Source organism: Canis lupus, chromosome 17 (assembly GCF_011100685.1).
Source record: "Canis lupus familiaris isolate Mischka breed German Shepherd chromosome 17, alternate assembly UU_Cfam_GSD_1.0, whole genome shotgun sequence".
NCBI lineage: Eukaryota > Metazoa > Chordata > Mammalia > Carnivora > Canidae > Canis > Canis lupus.
Genome location: NC_049238.1, coordinates 60,338,427 through 60,360,143, shown reverse-complemented (window position 1 = coordinate 60,360,143; position 21,717 = coordinate 60,338,427). Strand labels below are relative to the sequence as shown.

The 21,717-nt window shown below is 48.7% G+C and overlaps 2 protein-coding genes and 2 long non-coding RNA genes across 7 annotated transcripts; 2 read left to right on the top strand and 2 right to left on the bottom strand.

The window, feature by feature from the left end:
• Positions 1–751: 751 nt before the first annotated feature.
• ECM1 (extracellular matrix protein 1) lies at positions 752–6,592 on the bottom strand. The gene is given in 11 exon segments (XM_038562134.1): positions 752–1,047; positions 1,050–1,227; positions 1,639–1,726; positions 1,892–2,112; positions 2,626–3,000; positions 3,270–3,592; positions 4,289–4,366; positions 4,463–4,543; positions 4,706–4,807; positions 4,881–4,943; positions 6,111–6,592. Coding segments are annotated over 11 exon segments (1,629 nt in total). The 5' UTR covers positions 6,181–6,592; the 3' UTR covers positions 752–997.
• A 402-nt stretch (positions 6,593–6,994) lies between these two features.
• TARS2 (threonyl-tRNA synthetase 2, mitochondrial) lies at positions 6,995–20,856 on the bottom strand. Of its 3 annotated transcripts, none has more exons than XM_038562133.1 (18): positions 20,708–20,856; positions 20,216–20,412; positions 19,782–19,905; positions 18,317–18,441; positions 17,259–17,376; positions 17,081–17,145; positions 16,738–16,816; positions 15,551–15,697; positions 15,294–15,392; positions 14,804–15,021; positions 14,155–14,317; positions 13,793–13,930; positions 13,542–13,619; positions 11,780–11,880; positions 11,474–11,575; positions 11,249–11,321; positions 10,552–10,666; positions 6,995–7,365 (listed from the first exon to the last, which is right to left on the bottom strand). In XM_038562133.1, the coding sequence occupies exons 1-18, from the start codon at positions 20,771–20,773 to the stop codon at positions 7,217–7,219; spliced, it is 2,157 nt and encodes a 718-aa protein (XP_038418061.1). In that variant the 5' UTR covers positions 20,774–20,856; the 3' UTR covers positions 6,995–7,216. The 3 variants fall into 3 exon arrangements, 2 of the variants coding, with proteins under 2 accessions (XP_038418061.1, XP_038418060.1); XM_038562132.1 differs by having other exon boundaries at positions 20,699–20,844; XR_005372747.1 differs by lacking the exon at positions 6,995–7,365 and having other exon boundaries at positions 10,597–10,666; positions 11,474–11,571; positions 20,699–20,847.
• Positions 14,094–18,911, top strand: LOC111090718. 2 transcript variants are annotated; one of them, XR_005372750.1, is made up of 4 exons: positions 14,094–14,301; positions 14,562–14,638; positions 18,331–18,453; positions 18,776–18,911. It is a non-coding gene; the product is annotated as an uncharacterized LOC111090718 (long non-coding RNA). The 2 variants fall into 2 exon arrangements; XR_005372749.1 differs by lacking the exon at positions 18,776–18,911 and having other exon boundaries at positions 14,107–14,301; positions 18,331–18,647.
• On the top strand, positions 14,656–16,070 carry LOC119863989. Its single transcript, XR_005372751.1, has 2 exons — positions 14,656–15,045; positions 15,342–16,070. It is a non-coding gene; the product is annotated as an uncharacterized LOC119863989 (long non-coding RNA).
• Positions 20,857–21,717: the final 861 nt, after the last annotated feature.

Here is a 21,717-nt window from a genome sequence, read left to right as displayed (position 1 = left end):
CCTTGCAGATGAGGCATTCGTAATTACATCCTGCTTACGATGCCAGCTACATCTCCAGAGGAGGCCACCAAAGCCTCAGGTCCTCTCAGGCTTTGTGCTTCTCTGCCTGAATGGTCCTTCGGCCTGGACTGTCTCTGCCATTTGCACTTTGTACTTCTGGAGAAGCTCCGACCTCAATCCCACAGCTTTCCCCAGTGTACTCCTATTGCCCTCAGCCCTGCTCCCACTTCTGGACCATCTTATCTGGTGCCCCGAGAATACTGGCAATCTGACAGCCCTATACAACACACCTGCTAGGCTCCTGGGATTTGAGCAGCTTGACAGAAGGAGCTGTTTTCTAGGTGTATATCCTTTGGTCTAGCACAGTGCACACTAAATGTTCAATAAATGGATATCAAATGAATCAAGGCATGGACTATAAGGATCAAAAATGGAGATTTTAAAATGTTAGGCTTGGGGGTGCCTGGGTGGCTCAGTCCGTTAACCACTGGACTCTTGATTTCATAATCTCAGGGTTATGAGATCTAGCCCCACAACCAGCCTTGCTCTCAGCAGAGTCTGCTTAAGATTCTCTCTCTCTCTGCTCCTCCTCCCCCCAAGTAAAACAAAGTAAAAAATATTAGGCTGGGCTGTGGTACTTTTGGAGCTCACCAAAGACACAAAACCATATGTTTTTCTTTAAATGATGATAGCTAGCTAACAAGGTGGCTCTCCTTTTGAAGTATGTGAATAAGTTCAAGATGACAAATAGTGAAGTTAAGCCGTTTAGTTATGGTACCATCATAGCCTATGGAATGGTTCTGCTCAGTCAGTAGGGGCAGGGCAGTGGGCCTCAGGGGCCAGTCACTGAAGAAAATCCAAGCAGGCTTAGGAGGGTGTGTTTGTATGTGAGATGTTAAAGACAATGAGGATGCCAAATCCAAGAGGTGTTTACTGTAATGAGTGTTCAAGGAGGGTGGGGTTCCCCCAATCTGATCCTCCAAGGCTCTGGGGTGACTCATTCTTCTTTGGGCTCAGGGGTGGGGCTGATATTTCTTCCCCGAGTTGGCCCTTCTCCCCCTGACCCTTGGCATCCCCATTGTCTCCAGCCACTAGAGCCACATTCCTCAGATAATAAGTGTTGAAGCAGTTGGTCTGTTCATCTCCAGGATTCAGGTTACAGCAGAGGGCAGAGTCTCGCCAGAAGTTACGTCGGGAACCACACAAGTCTGCAATGAAGGCCGATTTCTGAAAGAGAAAAGTAAAGCAGAGATGATGGGGTGGGAGGTGTCTGAGGTCAAGCATCAATACTTCAGTGTTCAAAGTTCCCCTTCCCTCAACTTCTAGTGCTGCCTCCTTGGAGCCCAGAGAGAGTGCAAGGCTGCCTTGCACAGCTAGATTCCTTGTGACAGATATAAGGGCACATCTGGAAATGCCTGAAGCTTGAGGCCCAGAAAAAGTGTAATAAGAACCCAGAGGTGGGGAGCAGATCAGGTCAGGAATGAAGATTTCTGGAATCAAGAAAAGATCTTCTCCACTAGTTCTTTCTGTGGGCAGGTCTGAGGTATTAAAGAGAAGGGGTAGCCTGCAGTTCTAGCCTTCTCTCCCCACTCCTCTGCCTTTCTTTGGAAACTATGACCTCCTGCTGCCCCCACTCACCTCCTCCTCAGCACAGCAGGCCTGCTCTGGAAATGGCAGGTCACAGCAGTGGGCAGTCATGTTCCGGATCAGCCCAGGAATCTGTTTACTATATTGATGGGAAAGAGGAAGGGGTCAGGGTCTTTAGGCATTCCTAGGCATCAAAATGGTGGAGATTATGGTTTTGCTCCTAACAAGAATGCCCCAGAGGGTGCCCCAGAGGAGAGGTTTGGGGGAAGGGAAGAGAGTTGAGGAAGAATTGGGCAAGACTCACTGCTTGGTGAGAAGTCTTCCATTTCCACAGAGATGTTGCATGAGGTTGGGGGTAACTTGGCTGAAATCAAGGGTCAGGATGTCCCGGTCATAGTTGGGGTATGGCGCCTGACGGGCAAAGCACTCATCGCGGGCAGGGCTAGGAGGGTGGTGGCAACAGGAGTGGTGGTGGGTCTTTATAGCCTGTTCCCGTTCACAGTATCCATCAAGGGCTTCCTCCCACTGTGGGCCAGAGAAAGGGAAGTCAGATGCCTGCACGCTTGGTTCCTTCTCTTCTGACCCTCTGCTCCCCTTACTGCCCTATGCTATGAGATGAGGGACCTGGCCACAGGTGCCTAAAGGGAAGGGCAAAGAACCAGAGGGCAAGGATTTGGCAGCTGTGGATGTACGGTGTTGGGGAGGCAGAAGGATGGAAGCACAAATGAGGCTTGGAGCTGACCACAGGAGATGAGCTGGGATGGTAGACAAGGGGGTCAGATAAACCAGAGCTGGATGGATGGGTGGCACATGGGTACATGTGTAGGATCACGGGTGGATGAGGCCAGGAGTACAGGATGAAGGCTCAAGATGAACAGACTTAGATGACCAATACAATGGATGGACGGACACTTGCAAGAAGATGAACGGGCAGACGTGCTCACATGGGGAGGCGCATGGATGAACGGACCAGCAGGATCAGAAGTCGGAGACAGGCAGGCGGGCAGACAGGCTCTTGGGACTGGGACACCCACTTACAGCCTTCCATGTACAGGTGTGGTTGTTTCCCTGCCGACAGCAGCGCTGAAACTCCCCCTCTAGCTGGATCAATGTCTGCAGCTGTCTTTGGATGGGGTCAGTAGCTGGGAGGTTGCGTGGCACAGAACGGAAGCGTCTTAGGTGGCAGATGTTCTTGATGTTGTCCAGTGTGGGTACCCCCGGGGGGAAAGGCAGCTCAGGGCCCGAGGAAATACCAGGCTGGTGGCTGGGGCAGGCCCGGAGCTGGTAGTGTGGCCGGGGGGCTTCCTCCTGGAAGCAGGAGAATCGAGCCTCCCCCTGCTGTTTGCAGCACCGGTGGGGTCGGGTCTTGACCGAGAACTCGGCCTCACAGAATCGGGTCATTGCGTCCTCCCACTAGAGCAAGAGGGATGGATCAGCCCAGCAGCCCATTGTCCACATTCCTGTCTTCCTCCCAGGTTCCAGAAAAGGACCCTGGACAGGTAGATAAGAAAGACACAGAGGCTGTCCTCTGCCCTCCCAGCACACTGGGGAGGCCCAAGGGAGGGCCAAGAAAAGGGACCTGAGTTTCCTACATACCCAGGCCGAGGCCTCTAGTCCTTCAAACACACACATACCGTCTGGAGGTTAAAAGACACCCCTGGCATCAACAGCCCAATCCTTACCACGAGTTTTGCACAGTCCAAGCGGTTTGTGTGGCTGTGACAGCGGCAGCAGCGGGAATATCTAGTCTCCAGCAAATTGAGGGTTTCACCCTGGCGAGTAAGGTGGGAGAAGCCAGACTGTGGCAGGTTCCAGGGGCCATATACCACACGCTGACGATTAGGAAGGCAGATCTGGTCCACGTTGTCTGGAGATGGCTGCCCAGGGGGGAAGCCATCCAGCCGGTGGCCCCAGCCCCCTCGGGGTCGGCCCTGTTGGCAGTGTTGGGCTGGATTCCAAGACTCAGGCTCAGGAGAGCTCCAGTCCATGGGAGGAGCTGGCTTTTCTAGAACGGGAAAAACACCATGGAAAAGGGAATGAAAAAAAAAAAGAAAAGAAAAAAAAAGAAAAGGGAATGAGTAGGGAGGCAGAGAAAGTCTGAATGAGCTGGTAGGATTAAAGGAAATTGGGGTTAATGAGAAAGGGTTGGGAAGATATGGGGGAGAAAGACATAGAAATGAACTGGTGGCTTTAACCTTCAGAATGACTGATGGAAAGGAAAGAGAACTGGGGCAAGAAACATGTTACCTTTATAGCCCCTACAAGACACACCAGCTCCTGCCCTCCCTCCCCAGGATCCTGAGCACTAAAGCAGAGGGATGGACAGACCAGACAGGAGCTGTCACTCACCCTCTCTCTGCTTAGATGGGAAGGTCATTTCCTCTTGAAGTGGGAAAGGTGGGTCTACTGGGATAGAAGGGGATGTGTAAGCAGAAGCCAAGTTGGGATGGGCTCGAAGAGGGGGACCTGGCCAGTTACCACTCATGAAGAGGAAGTCAGTACAGAAGCAAGTGAAAAATAAATGCTACTTTTATGCCATTTAATCTCATAACTTTATAAAATAGGTCGTATTTCCTCATTTTTACAGATGAGGAAATTAAGGCTTGGAGAGGTGACTTACCCAAACTTACACAGTGAGGGGCAGAGCCTACAAAGCCCATGCTCGACAGGCAGGAGGTAAAGAGGAGAGGGAGTCACTTACTTTCCTCCTGTTCAACAGGGACCTGGGGACGGGGCAGCTCTTCTTGGGGGATGGCTTCCTGAGGGAGAGGGGGATCCACTACAAGACAGGAATGAAGGCACGAAGAAGCAAGGATCAGACTGAGGTCAGTAAGATGGTTGTGGGCTGAGAGGGAGGAAATGGGCAAGAACTCACCTTTCTTTTCCACAGGGAGCTGGCGAGGGGGCAGCTCCTCCTCTGGAGCACGGACAGCTTCTAGAGAGGGAAGGGGCTGCACTACAGAAGGGGAAGTGTGTGAGCAGACCACCCCTTCTTCTAATCAGGGCAAGGAGTGGGCAGGGCCTTCTCCCGCTCCCCACCTGGAGAATAGGAAGTGGTCCAGACTAGAAACCTGGGAGGGGTAACTGGAAAGGGTGTGAGGGTGCGTGCTGGACTTACCTTCACTCTGTCCCACAGAGTGAAAGTCATGCTGAGGGGTGGCAGGGTGATCCAAGGAGAGGGCTTGGGTCCGGGGTGGGGAGGGGGGTGCTGCATAGCCAACTAGAGGTAAGAGGGAGATGGTCAGAATTGAGCTTCTCCTGGTCCCCCATCCCATGCTCCCCCACACTCTTACCTTCTTGAATGTGATAGGCAAGGGGCTCAGGCCCCATCTCCCTCTTCCCTGGAGCCTTGGAGCCTGGGAGATGAAGGGTGAATCATGGGTGGTTTTGAGGAGCCCTTTCTTGGCTCCAAGCACAGGATACAAGGACAGTAGATGTCAAGAGTGTAGACAAGATGACTAAGACACCAGAAGCCCTTCTGTATTCCTCCTATCCCTTGTCTCCGGATGGATCCACTCCACCCAAACCGACCTAGGCATGACCAATCGGGTTCTGAGACAGCCTCACCTCCACCAGGCTCAAAGCCTTGGGTCTCCTGAGTCTAGACTAAAGGGAATGGGACATATTGGGTTAAGGGTAGGGGGTGTGGGGTGGTGGAGGCCCCAATCTCCTGTCAGTGTCTCTCCCTCAGGGCTTCTGGGCTTGCTTCCTCTCAGCCTCTCTCTGGACTTTGAAGTGGTTGGGGCTTCCTTTGCTCACCTCCTTAGGCCCTTTAAACATCTGTGGGCCTCCTGATAAGAAGCCCACCCTGAACTTTGTGCCTCCCCTACAGCTGGTCTCAGATCCTCCTTAGCTTAGGTCTCAATTTAGGACCTGGAGAGTGGGAGGACTCAGAATTTCTGAGGCAAATCGCCCCATAGCCACAGGGAAAGGAATCGTCTGTAGCTGATCTGTCATAGAAGACTAGCATGTAGGCGGGACAATGACACGGGTTTTACAGAGATACGGACCAAATATCAAGTTTCCCTTGGAAGCATTTTGTCCAGCATCCAGCAGAGGTGTCAGTGACTGCGTCTGATCCCCTGTGGATGGACACCCTCTCAACTCCTCTCCTAACCGGGCAAGGAGTCAGCCAAGGCTCTCTGGGTCAGTAAACCAGTTTTGAGCCGCCTGGGGGTCCCATTCCTTCTCCCTCCTCTGCCTGATGGCCCTGTATCTATCTTCCTGAGGCAGAACCTCCCTCACTCTGGGAATCCACCTGCCTACTGAAGAGCTGTCCATTTGACTTCAATTTCATGTCTCCCGGCAGCAATCTCTAGGAACTGCTCTCCTTTGGTGCACCTGCTCCCCTCCCTGGTTAAAGGCTCTAGGGCCCAGGCCCACCCTAAGTCTGCTCAGAAATGCAAGGCCAAGTATACAATCACCCTGCTGGTGATGAACCATTTAGGGGATGACTGGCCCCTGGCTCCAGGCCCACACTGGCCAGGGCCTCTTCCCAAGAGCTGGCTCCAACCCCAACTCACCTCCTGCAGAGGCTACAGAAGTAACAGCCAGACAGGCCAAGACCAAGGCTGCTCCGGACATGGTCCCCATCCTGGGGCAAAGACTGGCCAGTGGCACCCAGGAGGTGGGTCGTCTCAGGTAGATCTGGATTTGAAGGGCTGGGCTGCTGGGAGCCTGCTTCTCCAGTTGCTGTTACGGCTGTTGTGAACCTTAGGGCTGGTTCCTTCTCCTTTTATACGGCTATCTGGGGATAACTCCCTCCCTCCTATTTCCTGCCATGACTCAGTCCCAGCTGCTCCTCCTCTGGCAGCCACTCCTCCCAAATTCACCCTGCAGCCTCCTAAGAGGACTGAGGAGAACAGAGCTGAGGGGAGGAGAGCATTCTTCTGATCCCCAGAGAAATGGATTCTGAAACTCATGGAGTAAGAGATGGTGAGACATGGGGCACCTGGGTGGCTCAGTTGGTTAGGTGTCTGTCTGCCTTTGGCTCAGGTCAGGATTTCAGCATGCTGGGATTGAGCTCAGAGTTGGGCTCCCTGCTCAGTGAGCAGTCTGCTTTCCCTCTGATCCTCCCCCTGGCTTGGGCACCCTCTCTCTCAAGTAAATAAATAAAATCTTAAAAAAAAAAAAAAAAAAAAGATGTTGAGATGTCATTTTACGCCTCAGTTCCTCTGTGCATGCTGCCCGCTGTGGAGCAGTACAACCTGCTAGACTGGGGTTGAGGAAACAGGGTACGAAGGAGTCCAGGGTGGGGGACAGGACAGCTACCCCAAAAGCCCCCTACTGGTGAGAGGCCACGGCTACCTCCTCTCTGTTTCGCCAGGGCCCCTGGACAAAAGAGAGAGGCAGAGTTAAACTCCCTTTTATCCTCTGCTTAGGAGTCAGAGATGAAGATGAAGACACATACCTGAGAGCTTCAAGTTTATTCTTTATACTTTCACTCTCCCCACATCCAAACAGCTACAGCATTCCCCACATCAAATGACTTTCCAGGAGAGCAAACTCATGCCTCCACATGATTCTGAGGGGGTTTGGGGGGGGGGGGGTGCCTCTAGATTCTGGCAGTGAGGTAGCTCTCCTGCATGGAGGGAGGCAGGCAGCTCCTGCCGCATCCATACACAAAAGCTCAGAACACTTCCTCAGCATCTGAGACCCTGGTGTTCTGGAGCTCCAGCAGCCGTTGCACAGCCTCAGTCAAGTCCCGCTCCCCGAGCTGGCGGTTATCTCGAGTCCGAATGTTCACTGTTTTCTTACTCTGCTCTTTCTGGCCAACCACTGCAGGAAGAGGGGAGGTTTGGGATTGTCAGGGTACACTTATCCACATGGAATATGCAAACATTCAAGAGACCTGAATCTTTAGGAAGAGTGAGAGCACAGCCCAGATATAGTTCAGGAAAAGGAGATACTTAGATGCCTCCTGCTCTCCAGTTCCCCGATCATCCTGATGAAATAAGGAAATGTTCCAGACATGCTCCACATGCCTTAGCACTTTTAGTAAGGAGCCTAGGGAGTACAGATAGTGGGGTAAGCCAGAGAAAGACAAACAGACCAAGAAGCAGACTCAGAAACTGTATGTTTGGACATTAGAGAGAGGGGAAGGTGGTAGGGGCACAAAGCTCAAGGCAAGTCCAGGGGGTAATGGGGCAACTTGCTCTAAGTGCCATTGGGTGAGTGAGAGTGTAAAACGAGAGAACTGAGTAACCTTAGTAAGAGGCGTTTCTGTTCCTTGTCTTCAAGACAGAGCTCTGAGTGGAGAAATGAAAAAAAGGAACAAGGTGGCCTGAGTTTACTCAAGGTCTTTCTCATCATTCCTTAGGGTTGACTCCCTCTGGGTGTAGAATAAACAAAGCTAACTAATTAACACCTTATTAATTTGTCCTGTCCCTTTCTCTGTAATGCTCCTTTGGTTAATTAACCTAACAGACATCAAAAGCTAGGATGAAAACTGTTTTCCTGGGATCCCTGGGTGGCGCAGCGGTTTAGCGCCTGCCTTTGGCCCAGGGCGCGATCCTGGAGACCCTGGATCGAATCCCACATCGGGCTCCCGGTGCATGGAGCCTGCTTCTCCCTCTCCCTGTGTCTCTGCCTCTCTCTCTCTGTGTGTGACTATCATAAATTAAAAAAAAAAATTAAAAGAAATCTTAAAAAAAAAAAGAAAACTGTTTTCCTGAAACCATAAAACTCCTAGAAGAAAACATAGGTGGTGATATCTTGGACACCGGCATTAGCAACTTTATTCTGGATGTGTCTCCTCAGGCAAGAGAAATAAAACCAAAAATAAATTACTGAGACCACATCAAGCTAAAAAAGCTTTGCATAGCAAAGGAAACTATCAACACAATGAAAAGGCAACCTATTGAATGGAGGAAGATATTGGCAAATGATATACCTGGTAAGAGGTTAATATTCAAAATATATAAAGAACTCCTACAATTCAACACCAAAAAACCCCCAACAGTCATAGTTGAAAATAGGCAGAGGGCCTAAATAGACATTTTTCCAAAGATGACATACAGATGGCCACCAGGCACTTAAAAAGATGCTTAACAACACTAATTATCACAGAAGTGCAAATCAAAACCACATGAGTTATCACCTCACACCAGTCAGAATGGCTAGTATCAAGAAGACAAGAGGGGCAGCCTGGGTGGCTCAACGGTTTAGTGCCGCCTTCAGCCCAGGGCATGATCCTGGAGACCCAAGATCAAGTCCCATGTTGAGTACCATGTCGGGCTCCCTGCAGGAAGCCTGCTTCTCCCTCTGCCTGCCTGAGTCTCTGCCTGCCTGCGCTGCTGCCTCTCTCTCTCTCTGTCTCTCCGTCATAAAGAAGACAAGAAATAACACGTGTTGGCAAGGATGGGGAGAAAAGGGACCCTTGGTGGGAATGCAAGCTGGTGCAGCTACTACAGAAAACAGGATGGAGGGTTCACAAATAAACAAATCTTAAAAATATATATTGCCAATATATGGAAGCAACCCCAAGTGGCCATCAACAGACACATGGATACAGCCAGGTACCCTGTATGATTTCACTTTTACATGGAATCTAAAACACAAAACAAATGAATACAAACACACACTCTCCCAACAGAAACAGTCTCATAAATACAGAGAACCAAAAAAGTGATGGTTGCCAGAGGGGAGCAGGGTAGGAGCATGGGCAGAATAGGTGAAGGGGAATAGAGATATAAACTTCCAATTATAAAATAAGTAAACCACAGTGATGAAACATATAGCATAGAGATAGTCAATAATATAACATTATATGCAGATAGATGGTAGCTACATTTATTGTGATGAGCACCTAGTAATGTATAGACGCATCAAATCATTATGCTGCAAACCTGAAATTAACGTAACATTGTGTGTCAACTATACTACAATTAAAATTTTTTTAATTTAATTAAAAAAATAGATTAATGGGGCAGCCCCAGTGGCTCAGCGGTTTAGCGCCGACTTCAGCCAAGGGCGTGGTCCTGGAGACACGGGATGGGATGGAGTCCCACATCGGGCTCCCTGCATGGAGCCTGCTTCCCCCTCTGCCTGTGTCTCTGCCTCTCTCTATCTCTCAGGAATAAATAAAATCTTAAAAAAAAATAAGATTAATGTTAAAGTTACTATGTATATAATTAAGAATAACCAGCAAAATATACAAAAATTAAAAGGATAAAACGTGAGTCTAAAAAGAAATGCTATTTTTGCAGCAAAATGCTGATAGCTTTGGGCAATATCCCCAGAGCCAATGTGGTTCACACTATCCCAGCTCAAGATTAAGGGGCACTTTAGGGCAGTCCCAGTGGCGCAGCGGTTTAGCGCCGCCTGCAGCCTGGGGCGTGATCCTGGAGACTCGGGATCGAGTCCCACATCAGGCTCCCTGCATGGAGCCTACTTCTCCCTCTGCCTGTGTCTCTGCCTCTCTTTCTGTGTCTCTCATGAATAAATTAATAAAAAAAAGATCTTAAAAAAAAGGGGGGGGGCACTTTAGTGGAGATGTCTGAAAATATGGGCCCAGCAGGTAAAATTCAAATACTGGCTGGCTACATAAAAACCCCAGCCTTAGTCTTGAAGGTGCTCACTATTTACCATATGTTGTAATAACCTAAATCTCATCAAATGTTTTCTCAAATGTCTGTGATTTTATATATATTTTTTGTTCTGCTGAGAATATTCTATACTACGTGTTAGTAAAAAAGTGCTTTTCGTGCCTGTGACATAATTCTCTATGACTTGGCACAAATGCAAAGAATAAATCAGTAGTAGGAAAAAAGAAAAATTCTTCTGAGGATTAGAACTGGTTGCCAGGGCGGTGAAGGACCCTAGGGTCCAAATGGCTCAGGTGTCCTGAATCCAGTTCAGTAATTAACCCAAATATGCAGATGACCAAATTTAATAGGAAAGAGCAGTGCAAGAGGCCAGTGGGAGAGTGCAGGGCTCCGAGTGCATGTGCTGTTGGTTTCTTACCGAACTGAAAGTTGTAGTGGGCGAGCTGAGCCCGGCGGACTCGCCGGCTGAGGGTCAGTCCTGAGTCGGCGTCCAGGTCACAAACCAGTCCTGCAGCCTGTAGCCTCTGCTGTGCCTGGGGCAGAGAGGCAGAGGTTTGATGACAGGAACTGAAAGCTGAGGAGCTAGAATAGTCTAAAACCAATCTTCTCCATGCACTGGATCTGTTCCTCCGTCCTCTGCCTTAAGCCTCTCATTTCCTGTGGACAACCACTCCTTGTTCATCTCTACACCAAGGCCCCTCCCTAGCCCTGTAGTTTGGTCTGCCTCCTTCTGGAGGCAAGCTTGTCACCAATTCCCCAATTCTGCCTGCTGTAGCCACAGAGCCACCCAACCAGCTACTTGACTCTGGTACCATCCATATTCTTACTTCTCTCTAGAAAGCAAACACAAAACCAACATTTCTCTAAGCCCCTTTTGTGCCAAGTACTCTGCTGTCAGAGTTTAACATTTGTTAATTTGTTTAATTTTCACGGATCTCCACAGGCATCTCTCGATGTGGAATTTCTAGCATAAAGGCTGGCAACCATTTGAGCCCAGCCTTGGGCTCCAAGTGCTAGTCTGTGTGAATAGCCCACCCCGGCCTACCCATTGCTCAGCCCTGGACTACAGCTAGTCCTGCTTCAGCGCCTGTGCACACAGCCCTGCTTCCCCTCACCTCCCTGGCATATTCCTCTTGCTCAGCTCCCACGGGGATGACCACTACCTGGAACGGCGACAGCCACAATGGCCTGGTGGAGACAAGAGGAAGGCAAGCTATTTACTCTGGCTTTGACCATGAGTGTGGCTACAGAGTCGACTTGAGAGGAAAATGGAAGAGGGAGTCTGAGGAGACCAGGATCTGGAGCATGCACTAACAGAAATCTGGGGCCAGCGGTCTCACCATTTTCCCCCATAGCTTTCCGCCAGCACTCCCAACATCCTTTCCACAGAACCTAGCACTGCTCGGTGAATGAGGACTGGACGCTCCAGGACTCCCGCCTGCCTTGGAGGGAAAAAGGGAGATGAATGGAATAAAGAAAGTGCAGAAAATGTGCACCCAAAAGGTTTCCAAGAAATATTCAGGTTTCCAAGAAATATTCAGCTCCAGCAAAGGTGTAGAGGATTGGGGTTTCATTTTTGGGGAAAGTTGATTTCCACCTATTCTGTTGGCAGCCAAGGGAAAAGGAGATGGGGCAAGGTTCTGTACCCCTTGTACTGGAGGTCAAATCTCAGAGGCAGCTGGAAGTCAAGCTGGATTGTGCCACACTGATGAGGCCGGCCCAGGGCATCATGGAGGTGCACATCAATCTGGAAGAGACAGACGGGAGGGCAGAAGAGCAACCAGAAGCAGCATATACCCTCTACTGAATGTACCACCCACCCTCTACCTACCCACATCCCAGGCTGTTTAGGGAGACTTATCACACAGCTATAATATACTCTAATTCACTCATTGGGCACTCCAGCGGTGGCTCTTTCTACTCAGTAATGGCAGAACTTTAAGGGACATCAACACCGACATGAATGACCCACCCACACCCTGGCCTCTGAATTCCTTAAGCTTGTCATCTCAAAGATCTTCATGTGCACTCATGCATGGATACAGCCTTCATCTTGTCATTGCTCAGAATGGCTGCACCTCTGCAATAGTGCATCACACACCCTGCTCTGATTACTATCTTTTGGTCTTTTGGCTCTGACAATTATTCCTACCAATGGCTCTTCAATTTCTAGGTTCCTTAACTCCTCTTTTTCCTTCCCATTCACAGCCCCTACCCACCTTTCTTTCCGCATGCAGATGGAACCTGGTTCCCTTCTACCATTGTTCTCCTGTCACATCTCCATGGCAATTCCCCAACCTGGTGGCACTCTTGCCTCCCACCTCCTTGGCCCTCCAACAGAACCCCTCAGAGCTGCCCAACATGTCCTATACCACACAAATGCATAAATGGGGACTGCTGCCACCATGCTAGTCCCTGTTTTGAACCTCAACTGGGCCCTCGCTATTGTTAGCAATCCTCTGCTGCCCAAGTCAGTTTTGTGTCCTGTTCTCAAGGATTTTCAAGCTTTCTCTTCTTCCTATTGTCATTGCCCTCACTGCCAACTCCCCCTCTGCCCTACTCCCATCTCAGCAAATGATCCTGTCTCCTATCTCACAGTGAAATCAGATAATGATGTCACGAGATGGAAAAATGTCTCCATTTCCTGTCACCACACCTAGACTTCCTTGCATGTACCCCCACCTTTCTTCCTGCCTCCGGAACAATGGCAAAGGTGGTCTCTTGAAGGCTCTCAATCCTACTCCTCAAGCCTCACCAGGAAATTCCCTCTACTGAAACCCCTCTACAACTTCTACTTCTCTTAGACCCAAACAGATTCTCTTTCATCAGAACACTTAAACATTCTCAAATTTCTCCCTTTATCAAAATCTCTTTTGACTACCCAGGCCCCTTTGGCTACTCTCCTTTGCTTTTTCAAGAGCCAAAATTCTCAAAAGAGTTAAGTTCATTTTTCACCTCTGACTCCCAACTCCAGCCTACTTTACCAAAAATGGTCCTTCAACATCTAACAGCCTTTTCACTGAACCTAGCAGACACTTTCCAGTCCTTTTTCCCCCTAACTTCTTCCAGCTTGCCCTGCAAGTTTTTACCCTGCCCTCAGCCTGCTCTGGAATTTCCCGTACCTGGCCAATAATGACCTTCCAGGTTATTATCCCGCAAGAAGCCTTTCCTGACCCTCCTGAGTGACATGCTTCCTTGATACCTATACAGTGTGGATTCGGTGGCCCCAAAATGCCTATTTACCTCCCACACCCTTCACAAGATCATAAGCTCCACGTGGGCAGGAGACATACTGCTCTTCTTTATATCCTAGACAAGTTTAAAAATACTCCTTTGTGCCTATTAAATATGTAATAAAACAAAACAAGAGATGAATAAATAAAACTCTTAGCAGGGTTCCCTACATACCTTAGGCCCATAAAATGCACCATCTCCAGGTTTGAGGTCCCAGGGTTCTCCAAATTCTTCCAGGGCCCGTTGAAGGACCTTTCAGAGGGAATGAGATAAGAGAGGAATGTGTCATCTTAGAGTTTATGAGCAATAGAGCCTTCCAGTCCCCAACAAATGACCTGCTTAGCATATGCCCCTAAGGAGGACCCTGATTACTATCTCCCCCACCCCTATGATAGAGTGGTTTATCTGCCTCTTCACCTGCTTACCTGCTCAGCCTGGTCCCAAAGGCAAGACTCTCCCAGGAAGCCAGAGGGCCGGGTGGATAGTGCCAGGCGGAAGGAGAAGCCAAGGACAGCATAGACAGAACGCAGGAAATCAAGACAGCCTTGGATCTCTTCTTCAAGCTGGAGGCAGAAAAAACAGTGGGTGAGCTGTACACTACCAAGTGCAGGAATGATGGGAGTTTGGGGGAGGAAACACAAGGCAAAAACATAGAGAATGGTTAGGGCTCCCATGTAACCAAGTTGTAGTATACGAAGAGGGCGACTGGCAGTTGGGAATGTTGGCAGTTCATACGGAACACAGAAAGTGGCTTAGAACTGCTCTGGTGGAGCTGGGGAAAGGTCACCTGATCTGGTGCACAGAAGATGTGAGCATCATCCTGCTGGAAGCACCGCAGCCGGGTCAGTCCCCCCAGACTACCAGAGGCCTCGGCCCGGTGCAGGACCCCAAAGTCTGCCAGTCGCAGAGGCAGCTCTCGCCAGGATCTGGGCCGGTGAGCGAACATCAGGCTAAAGATGGGGTATGGGAGGGTCAGGGCCACAGGAAAAAGTAGCCCCTGCAGACCGTCCCTCTATGTAATGTGCTTGCTTCCTCTCTCTGCCCCTTATTGAACAACCTCTCCAGCCTTGGCATGCCCTCCCACTGAGTCCTGTCCACCCCACTCAGCACAGTTTGAACCTGACCTGTTTGAAAGTTCATTTCTTAGAAACAACAGTAGCAGACCTCATTTACTGTGCTGCTATTCTGTTACAGCGACTGAGGTGAAAGAGGAACTTTGGACAGCAGTTCCAAACTCCAGACGTTACACAAAGGGACTAAGACTTAGGGAGGTAAGATGGTTTTCCCAACTCCACATGGTTAGCTGAAGGGCAGATTCAGAACACAAATCAGGTGTCCCAGGGCTCTGCCAAGGTGCTTCCTCTTACTTCATATTTGACAACTTGGTTGCCTATCCCAGCCCTGGGAGGACCTAGACCTCCTGACTCCTATCTCACCAATGTGCAGGGCAGTTCATGGGCTTGAGGGCAAGCGTGTCTGTGGAATGGCTGGTAGAGCAGACACTCAGGGAGCTGGCAAGCCTGTCAGAGCCTGGGGGCTGCAGGACAAACATATCTTCCTGATAATGTTCCCAGTGTCCTGACAGTTCCCAGAGTTTCGCCGAAAACAGTGTGGGGGTTTTCACTTCTGAGAAACCACGACGGGTGTACTCGGCCTGCAGAGGAGGATATAGACACAGGTCAGAGTGACTGGGGGAGGAGGCAGGGTGGCAGGGATATGATTCTCCTGAGATCTTAGCCACAATCTGTTAAGTACCATATTCTCTTTCTGCACTCCCATCCTGTGGACCACACATTCCTAGGACCTTGTTAAAGGTCACCTGCACTTTACAATGTTTATGTTTAATCTCGCTCTTTTAACACTTGCCTCTTCTGGGCCTCAATTTCCTCCCTGGACTTCCTTCTTCTCCACGTGGGTCCCCCTTACCCTGATAAAAGCCACCAGTGCATTATACACCCTTGTCCCTCGAGGCAGGAAGAAGCAGCTCCCGGGGCTCAGTTCATGAAAGAAGAAGAGCTCCTGTGCCTGTGCGAAGGAATGGCAGTGTCACTCAAGGGAGAAAGTGAGGACTTTGGAATCCAGAAGAAACTGATGGAGCTGCTCAATCTCTTGGATTTGGAATCTGCTCCCAACTTTGCCATCAGATTCCCTCACACCAACTCCCCTTCTCCCAATCTCTGTACCTTCCCAATGCGTCGGTGGTCCCGTAACTCCGCTTCCCCCTTCCATTCTTCCCAGGCCCTCAGCTCCTCTACTGTGGGAAAGGAGATCCCTGACACTCGTTGCAGTGTCTCTGGAGTACCCGAAGACCTCCACAGGGATGAGGAGTTCTATGAGAGGACACAGGGAGTCAAAGGGAAGATGGTGGGGGGGTGGGACTGCAGGCACCTAAGCTCTCCTTCAATGATGCTAATCTGATACTGAGCTTAAGCACAATTGTCCCGTCTCAGTGTTCACTCCGTTTCCCATTGCCTTCACCAGACTACTATCCCCCCAGACTCCCTGCCATGTTTATAGCCTTAGAGATGCTCCCCCATCCCCCAACTTCTAATCAGTGACTGCTCATGGGAGTAACTCTAAGCTCTGGTCAAATGTCCATCTATCCATCCACTTATCAATCTCCCACACTATGTCCTACTCTTCTTAGCCACATGAAATTCAAATGCCTCTGCTTGCTCTTTTCTTGAACAATTTAATAAGAAATTGCCTGTGTTTTATAGCACTTTTAGTTTTTCCTCACACTTTTTCCTGTGTTAGCTGACTCTGTCTCAGTGATGTGGATTTATTGGCAGGAAAAGAATAACAATAACCTTATTTTGAGATGGGGAAAATGAGTAAGGAGATTCACCCAAGGCCATATACTTCACTGGTGGGAGAGCTAGGACTAAGCACAGATGGCTAGGTTTTCAGTCCAGGGCTTTTGGCTGTATATACCTGCCTCTCCCCTTGCTCCCAACTCCCATTCCACCTAATAAATAACTTGCCTGACCCAGGAACAGTATTTTCATAAAAAGCATGCCTTTAACTTACGGTATACTCCCTGCACCTTTCAAATGGTGTTGTATATACCCTCTCTCCACAGAAGCCTCCCCTACGTGACCTTGTCCAACTTGTTCACATATTCCCTCTCTATCTCCCTACCACCGAGGTCCAACTACAGAATGTGAATTGGCTTCTGGGCCCCAGCAGGGTGCCCAGCATCTGCCTTCAGACTGGGAGTTTGCAGAAGGTACGAATGAAAAATCTTTCTCCTTCTGGATTCCTCATTCAGCTATAAGAGGAAAGAGGGGCTAAGAGATCATCTTCCCTATTCCTCAGCTTATCCCAGTGAACACAGGAGTCTCAACCTAACCCTGCCCTCACAACTGACCGTTAGCAGCTTCAGTCCTCCAATCTGTCCAGTATGCCGAAGGTGGGGGCCCCGGCAAAGATCAACCAGCATGCCACACCTGGGAGAAAGAAGAGGCCACTTAGTGGTTCTCAAATTCTTGAGCTTCTAGTCTTCTCCCTCTCACGGCTTTTAGTAGACAGGAAAGAAAGTAAAGAACTATTCTACAGAGGGAGCAAGAACAATGGGAGATAAAATTATTTCTTGTTCCTATTCCTTTTCTGGAGGAACAGATTACTTTCTACCTTCTTTCCCTCATCCCATCTCTGGGCTTCTTTGGTGCATCCCGCCTCTCCCTCTTTCTGTCCATTTTGACAACTCTCACCCATATACTGTTGCTGTGGGACCTGTCACTTTCTCTTCAATCAGGCGAAGCTTAAAGGGGTTATCCTGGAAAGAGAGTGAGGATAAGTCTTTATTCCCATAAAGATGTCCTGGAAGAGAGCTACCTCTTCCCTCATGCTTCTGGATCTTCCTCCTAAATGTGTGCCCCTCTACCCTACCTTGAATAGCTGGCGAAGCTGATCCTGGGACACCTCTAACCTCCGGAAGGGGTGAGCAGCAGCTACAAGTTCTTGGCAAATCTGCTCCAGAGCAGGCAGCTCTGAGCCCCGGACTGTCCTGAAAAGAAGATAGTTGGTTGGCCTGCATCTGCTGAAAAGCATCACCTGGTGCTAAACCTACTGATCGGAGGTGAAATCCTGCTCTCCAGAGACATTCAGAATTATTGGCAAAGAGAGACAAACTGAGAGAAAACATAATTAGGAAATCAGGTATAAATTTTCCAGCAGGAGCAAAAGCTCTATGTATGAAATTAAAAGCTGGACGCAGGCAATATGAATGGACAAAAATGGAGCCACAGTAATGAAGGATGAAGTAAAATTAAAGAATTCATAAAGACTAGAGAATTTCAAGCAGAGCTAGACAGGAAAAGAAAGGCACAGACCAGTGGAGAAAATGGCACCAATGTCACAGCTGAGGCCTTTAGAAGCCTTTCCCCAAACGTTCTCCTCCAAACTGAACATGCCTGACACCCCAGAAAAAGGGGGCAGAAACCACCCCTGTGAAAGGGTACACACTCAGTTATAAAATGAATCAGGTTTGAGGAGTTAATGTATAGTATGGTGACTATAACTGATAATTCTGTTTTGTTTATATATTAAAATTTATAAGAGTAAACCTTAAGCATTTATACATACACACACTTAATCAACCCAATTGTGAGAATCCTTTCACAATGTATACAAACATCAAATTATCAGGTTGTACACTTTTTTATATTTAAAATTTTGTTTGTTTGTTTGTTTATGTCATTTCTACACCCAACATGGGGCTTGAACTCACAACCCCAAAATGAAGTTACATGCTCTTCTGACTGAGCCAGCCAGGTTCCCCTCACATTGCACACTCTAGTATAGGTGCTATCAAAGTGAGCACTATACACTTTAAATATATTACTTTATGAATTATACTCTAAAAAGTTGAAAAATTAAATAAAACACAGTTAAATATCTAAAAAAGAAACCACCCCAGAATCATTCTCTTTTCTTGCACTACTCACCGCTCCTTTCCCAGGAAGAAATCATGGTAGAAGCCACATTCTGTACTTGGACCTCGGCAGAGGACAGCACCAAGGAGTTGTTCAGCTGCTGCCCCAAGGACGTGGGTGCTGGAGTGCCAGAACACCTGGGTTCACAAGTAAGGAATTCATACCCTCCTCCCTCAAGCCCTCAGAGAAGCTGGTGTGAAATCAGTATGGCTCTTCTACAGAAAACCCCCAGCGCCACTCCTTGGTGCTTCCCAGTCCTGGAGCTCAAAAGCACAAGCCGAATCTTCTTTTGTTGGTCCTATAACAACCCCCTTTAGGGCTTCAGAGTAAACTACCTTCTTAAGATAGGGCTCTGTTTGGTCTTTGAGTTCTATTTTTTTCTATCCCAGGAATCAGGTGTGATGCAACCCCTTTTCTATGGTTTGTCACCACTTGTAGGTGACAAAATTCCATTTTTCTGGATCCTAATAGATGAGGTCCATATTACCTAAGCTGACCTGAAGAAGACAAAGTGGGAAGGAGGTCAGCGGTGGAAGCCAAGTTAGAATTAAAAAATATATGCTACAGATAACTTATAATGTTTATGTCTATAAAATCAAATGGACTGAACTGGCATTATATCCTTCTATTTTCAGCTTATGATCCCTCCTCTCTACTAGCACAAATGATGTCTACTTAATAGACCCAGTCTGAAAACTTTCATCATAAGCTGTTTTTTAAGATTTTACGTTTTTATTTGACAGAGAGAGAGCGTGAGCAGAAGCAGGCAGAGTGGGGAAGGGGAGAGTAGGCTCCCTGCTGAGCATGGAGCCTGACTTGAGTTCTCAATCCCAGGACCCCGGGATCATGACTTGAGCTGAAGGCAGACACTTAACTGACTGAGCCACCCAGGCGTCCCTCATAAGTTTCTAGCTTAGGCAGGGCTAGTCAAGACAAGCTATCTGTGGTATGTCTCCCTCCTAATTGCAAATGGAGAAACTGAGGCAAAAGAAATACTAGAAATATGTCTACTTAAATATCACTTAGTTTAGGTACTCCTGAGTGATGCAGTTTGTTAAGTGTCCTATTCATGGTTTGGGCTCAGGTTGTGATCTCAGGGTCCTGAAATGGAGCCCTGTGTCAGACTCTGTGCTCTGCGCAGAGACTGCTTGGGATTCTCTCTTTCTCCCTCTGCCCCTCTGTACCTCCCCACATCTCTTTCTCTTTTTAAAATAAGTAAACCTTTAAATTAAAAAATACATATTGGGGCGCTTGAGCGGCTCAGTTAAGCATCTGCCTTCGGCTAAGGTCATGATCCCAGGGTCCTGGGATCAAGTCCTGCATCAGGCTTCCTGCTCAGCAGGGAGCCTGCTTCTCCCTCTCCCTCTGCCTGCCACTCTCCCTGCTTGTGCATGCTGTCAAATAAATAAGATCTTTAAAATATACACATATCCCTTAGTTTGGTTGTTATGGCATTCCCAAAAACAAAGAAACTTACTGCTTTGCCCTCTGCAGAACTAAATGTCAGAAATTTGAGGTCAGAATCTGTCTCCAAGGGTCGCTCCAGATCATAAAGCTCTCCATTCACCTGAGCAGCCACTACAGTATCTGCCACTGTTGAACTTGGTGGAAGGGAGGGGTGAGGATAAAGAAAAAGACATGGTTACAATCCACAGGGGAAGAGAGGGACTAATCTCTCAACAACTCCAAATTTGCAAATAGGGAAAGGTGTAACCAGAGCAACAAAATCTATAATTGCTTTTCCTGATGGATAATAAATGAAGGGTAGGCACTCTGAAACTAATGCAGATAAAAATGAAAACTCAGGAAAAGGCGATCTTGAGAAGAATGGAAGAGAAACAAACAGAATTTTCATTCCCCACTCAAGTCCTGCGAAGTACAGAGACAGGATACTCCTGGTGGGTCTGGTACCTCATCTGCTGGGCTAGTTGGTAAGGAGTCGTGTTCCATGCCACAGCGTCCACCTTTTGGCCTCCAGGGAGGGTTATCTTAATAGTCTGCCGTTCTTTCTGTGACCTGCTCGCTAACCTCTTCACCTGAGCAGTCCATAGCTCCTCAAAAAGGCCAAGCCGCTCTGCCAACCAATGTGGAGGGTTCGGCACCGTTGCCTGGAGGGAAAGATGCTAGGAGGTAACAGGGTCCATCATTCCTTTTTGGGCTTGGGGCTGGTGGGAGATGAGGGCATGGAAGTGGTCTTGGTCCCGATCCCTCGTCTGAAAGAGGACTGGGTGACACAGGGCTGGGAGCCCTTGTTCCTCCACCCGTTGACCCTAGGGAAAAGATGGCTGCACCTAAAGACTTGGGAAGCCCGTCCAGGGGTAGGGGTGTCTGGCTGGGCTGAGAGCCTACATCTCCAGCTGGGCTGGATTCGAGCGGTTCGTAACTTTTGGGTACCTCACGCACCGTGCGTAGCCCGCAGATCTGCAAGACCGGGAGCCGGAGCTGCCGCCACCTGCGATACAACCCCATGTTCCTTCAGACCGGTGCCTACATCCTTAAACAAATTGTCGCCGTTTCTCCTTCACCGGATTCCTCATTGGCTGCTGGCCCAACACCGCCCATGCCTATGGGCTCCTGAGGCTGCCACTCTAGTCTGGGCCCGCCTTCAGGAAATCCGCAGAGGTACGCCCCACACAGCGCGAGCCGCGGTGCGGGTGGTTCCGGGTGAGCGGAAGACCTAAACTGTTACACACACCCGCAATCCCGAAACCTGAAATCCCAGCCCAAAGTAGCAATAACGTATTCTGCAACTTTGAGGACAGGGGCAGGAAAACGCCTGAGAAATGACAGTGGGAGAAAAACGGACGGGAAAGAGGAGCTAGTCATTTCCTTTTAACCATAGGTTTTTACATAGTCTTTACTGGCAGGTAGAAAAGAGGTAAGAGCATAGTCCTTGGAACCTGACACTGTAAATCTTAGATCTGTCTGCCATTCACTGTGGAATTTTGGGTGGATTGTTTAATTTATTCTAAGCTTCAATTTCCTCATCTATAAAATGGGAATAATAATAAAACTTCCAACTGCTGAGGTTAACTTTATGGAAACCGTGCCTCGCCACAATGGTGACAAGCAATTAGAATAAATGAATTCAACGACTTTGGGGCTGGGGCAGAGAATCTGCGGGGGGCACTTGTTGGAATCTCTTCACAGTCCTAGTGTTTATGAGGGACCTTAAAGACCTCTTAATCTTACAGATGGGAGACTTTAAGGTCAGAGAAGATAAGTGACTTAAGGTCAAAGAGTAAGTGCTGGTTCAAGATTTTGAATCCAATTCGTACACCCTTCTATCACACCATGCTTTCTCTAACAGTAGGGTTGATTTCCAATGTACTCCCCATCACTTCAGAAAGAGATGCCTGACCCCAGAACCTCAGCTGTCTGCTTCCTGCACAAGACCTTGCCTCTCATTTCCA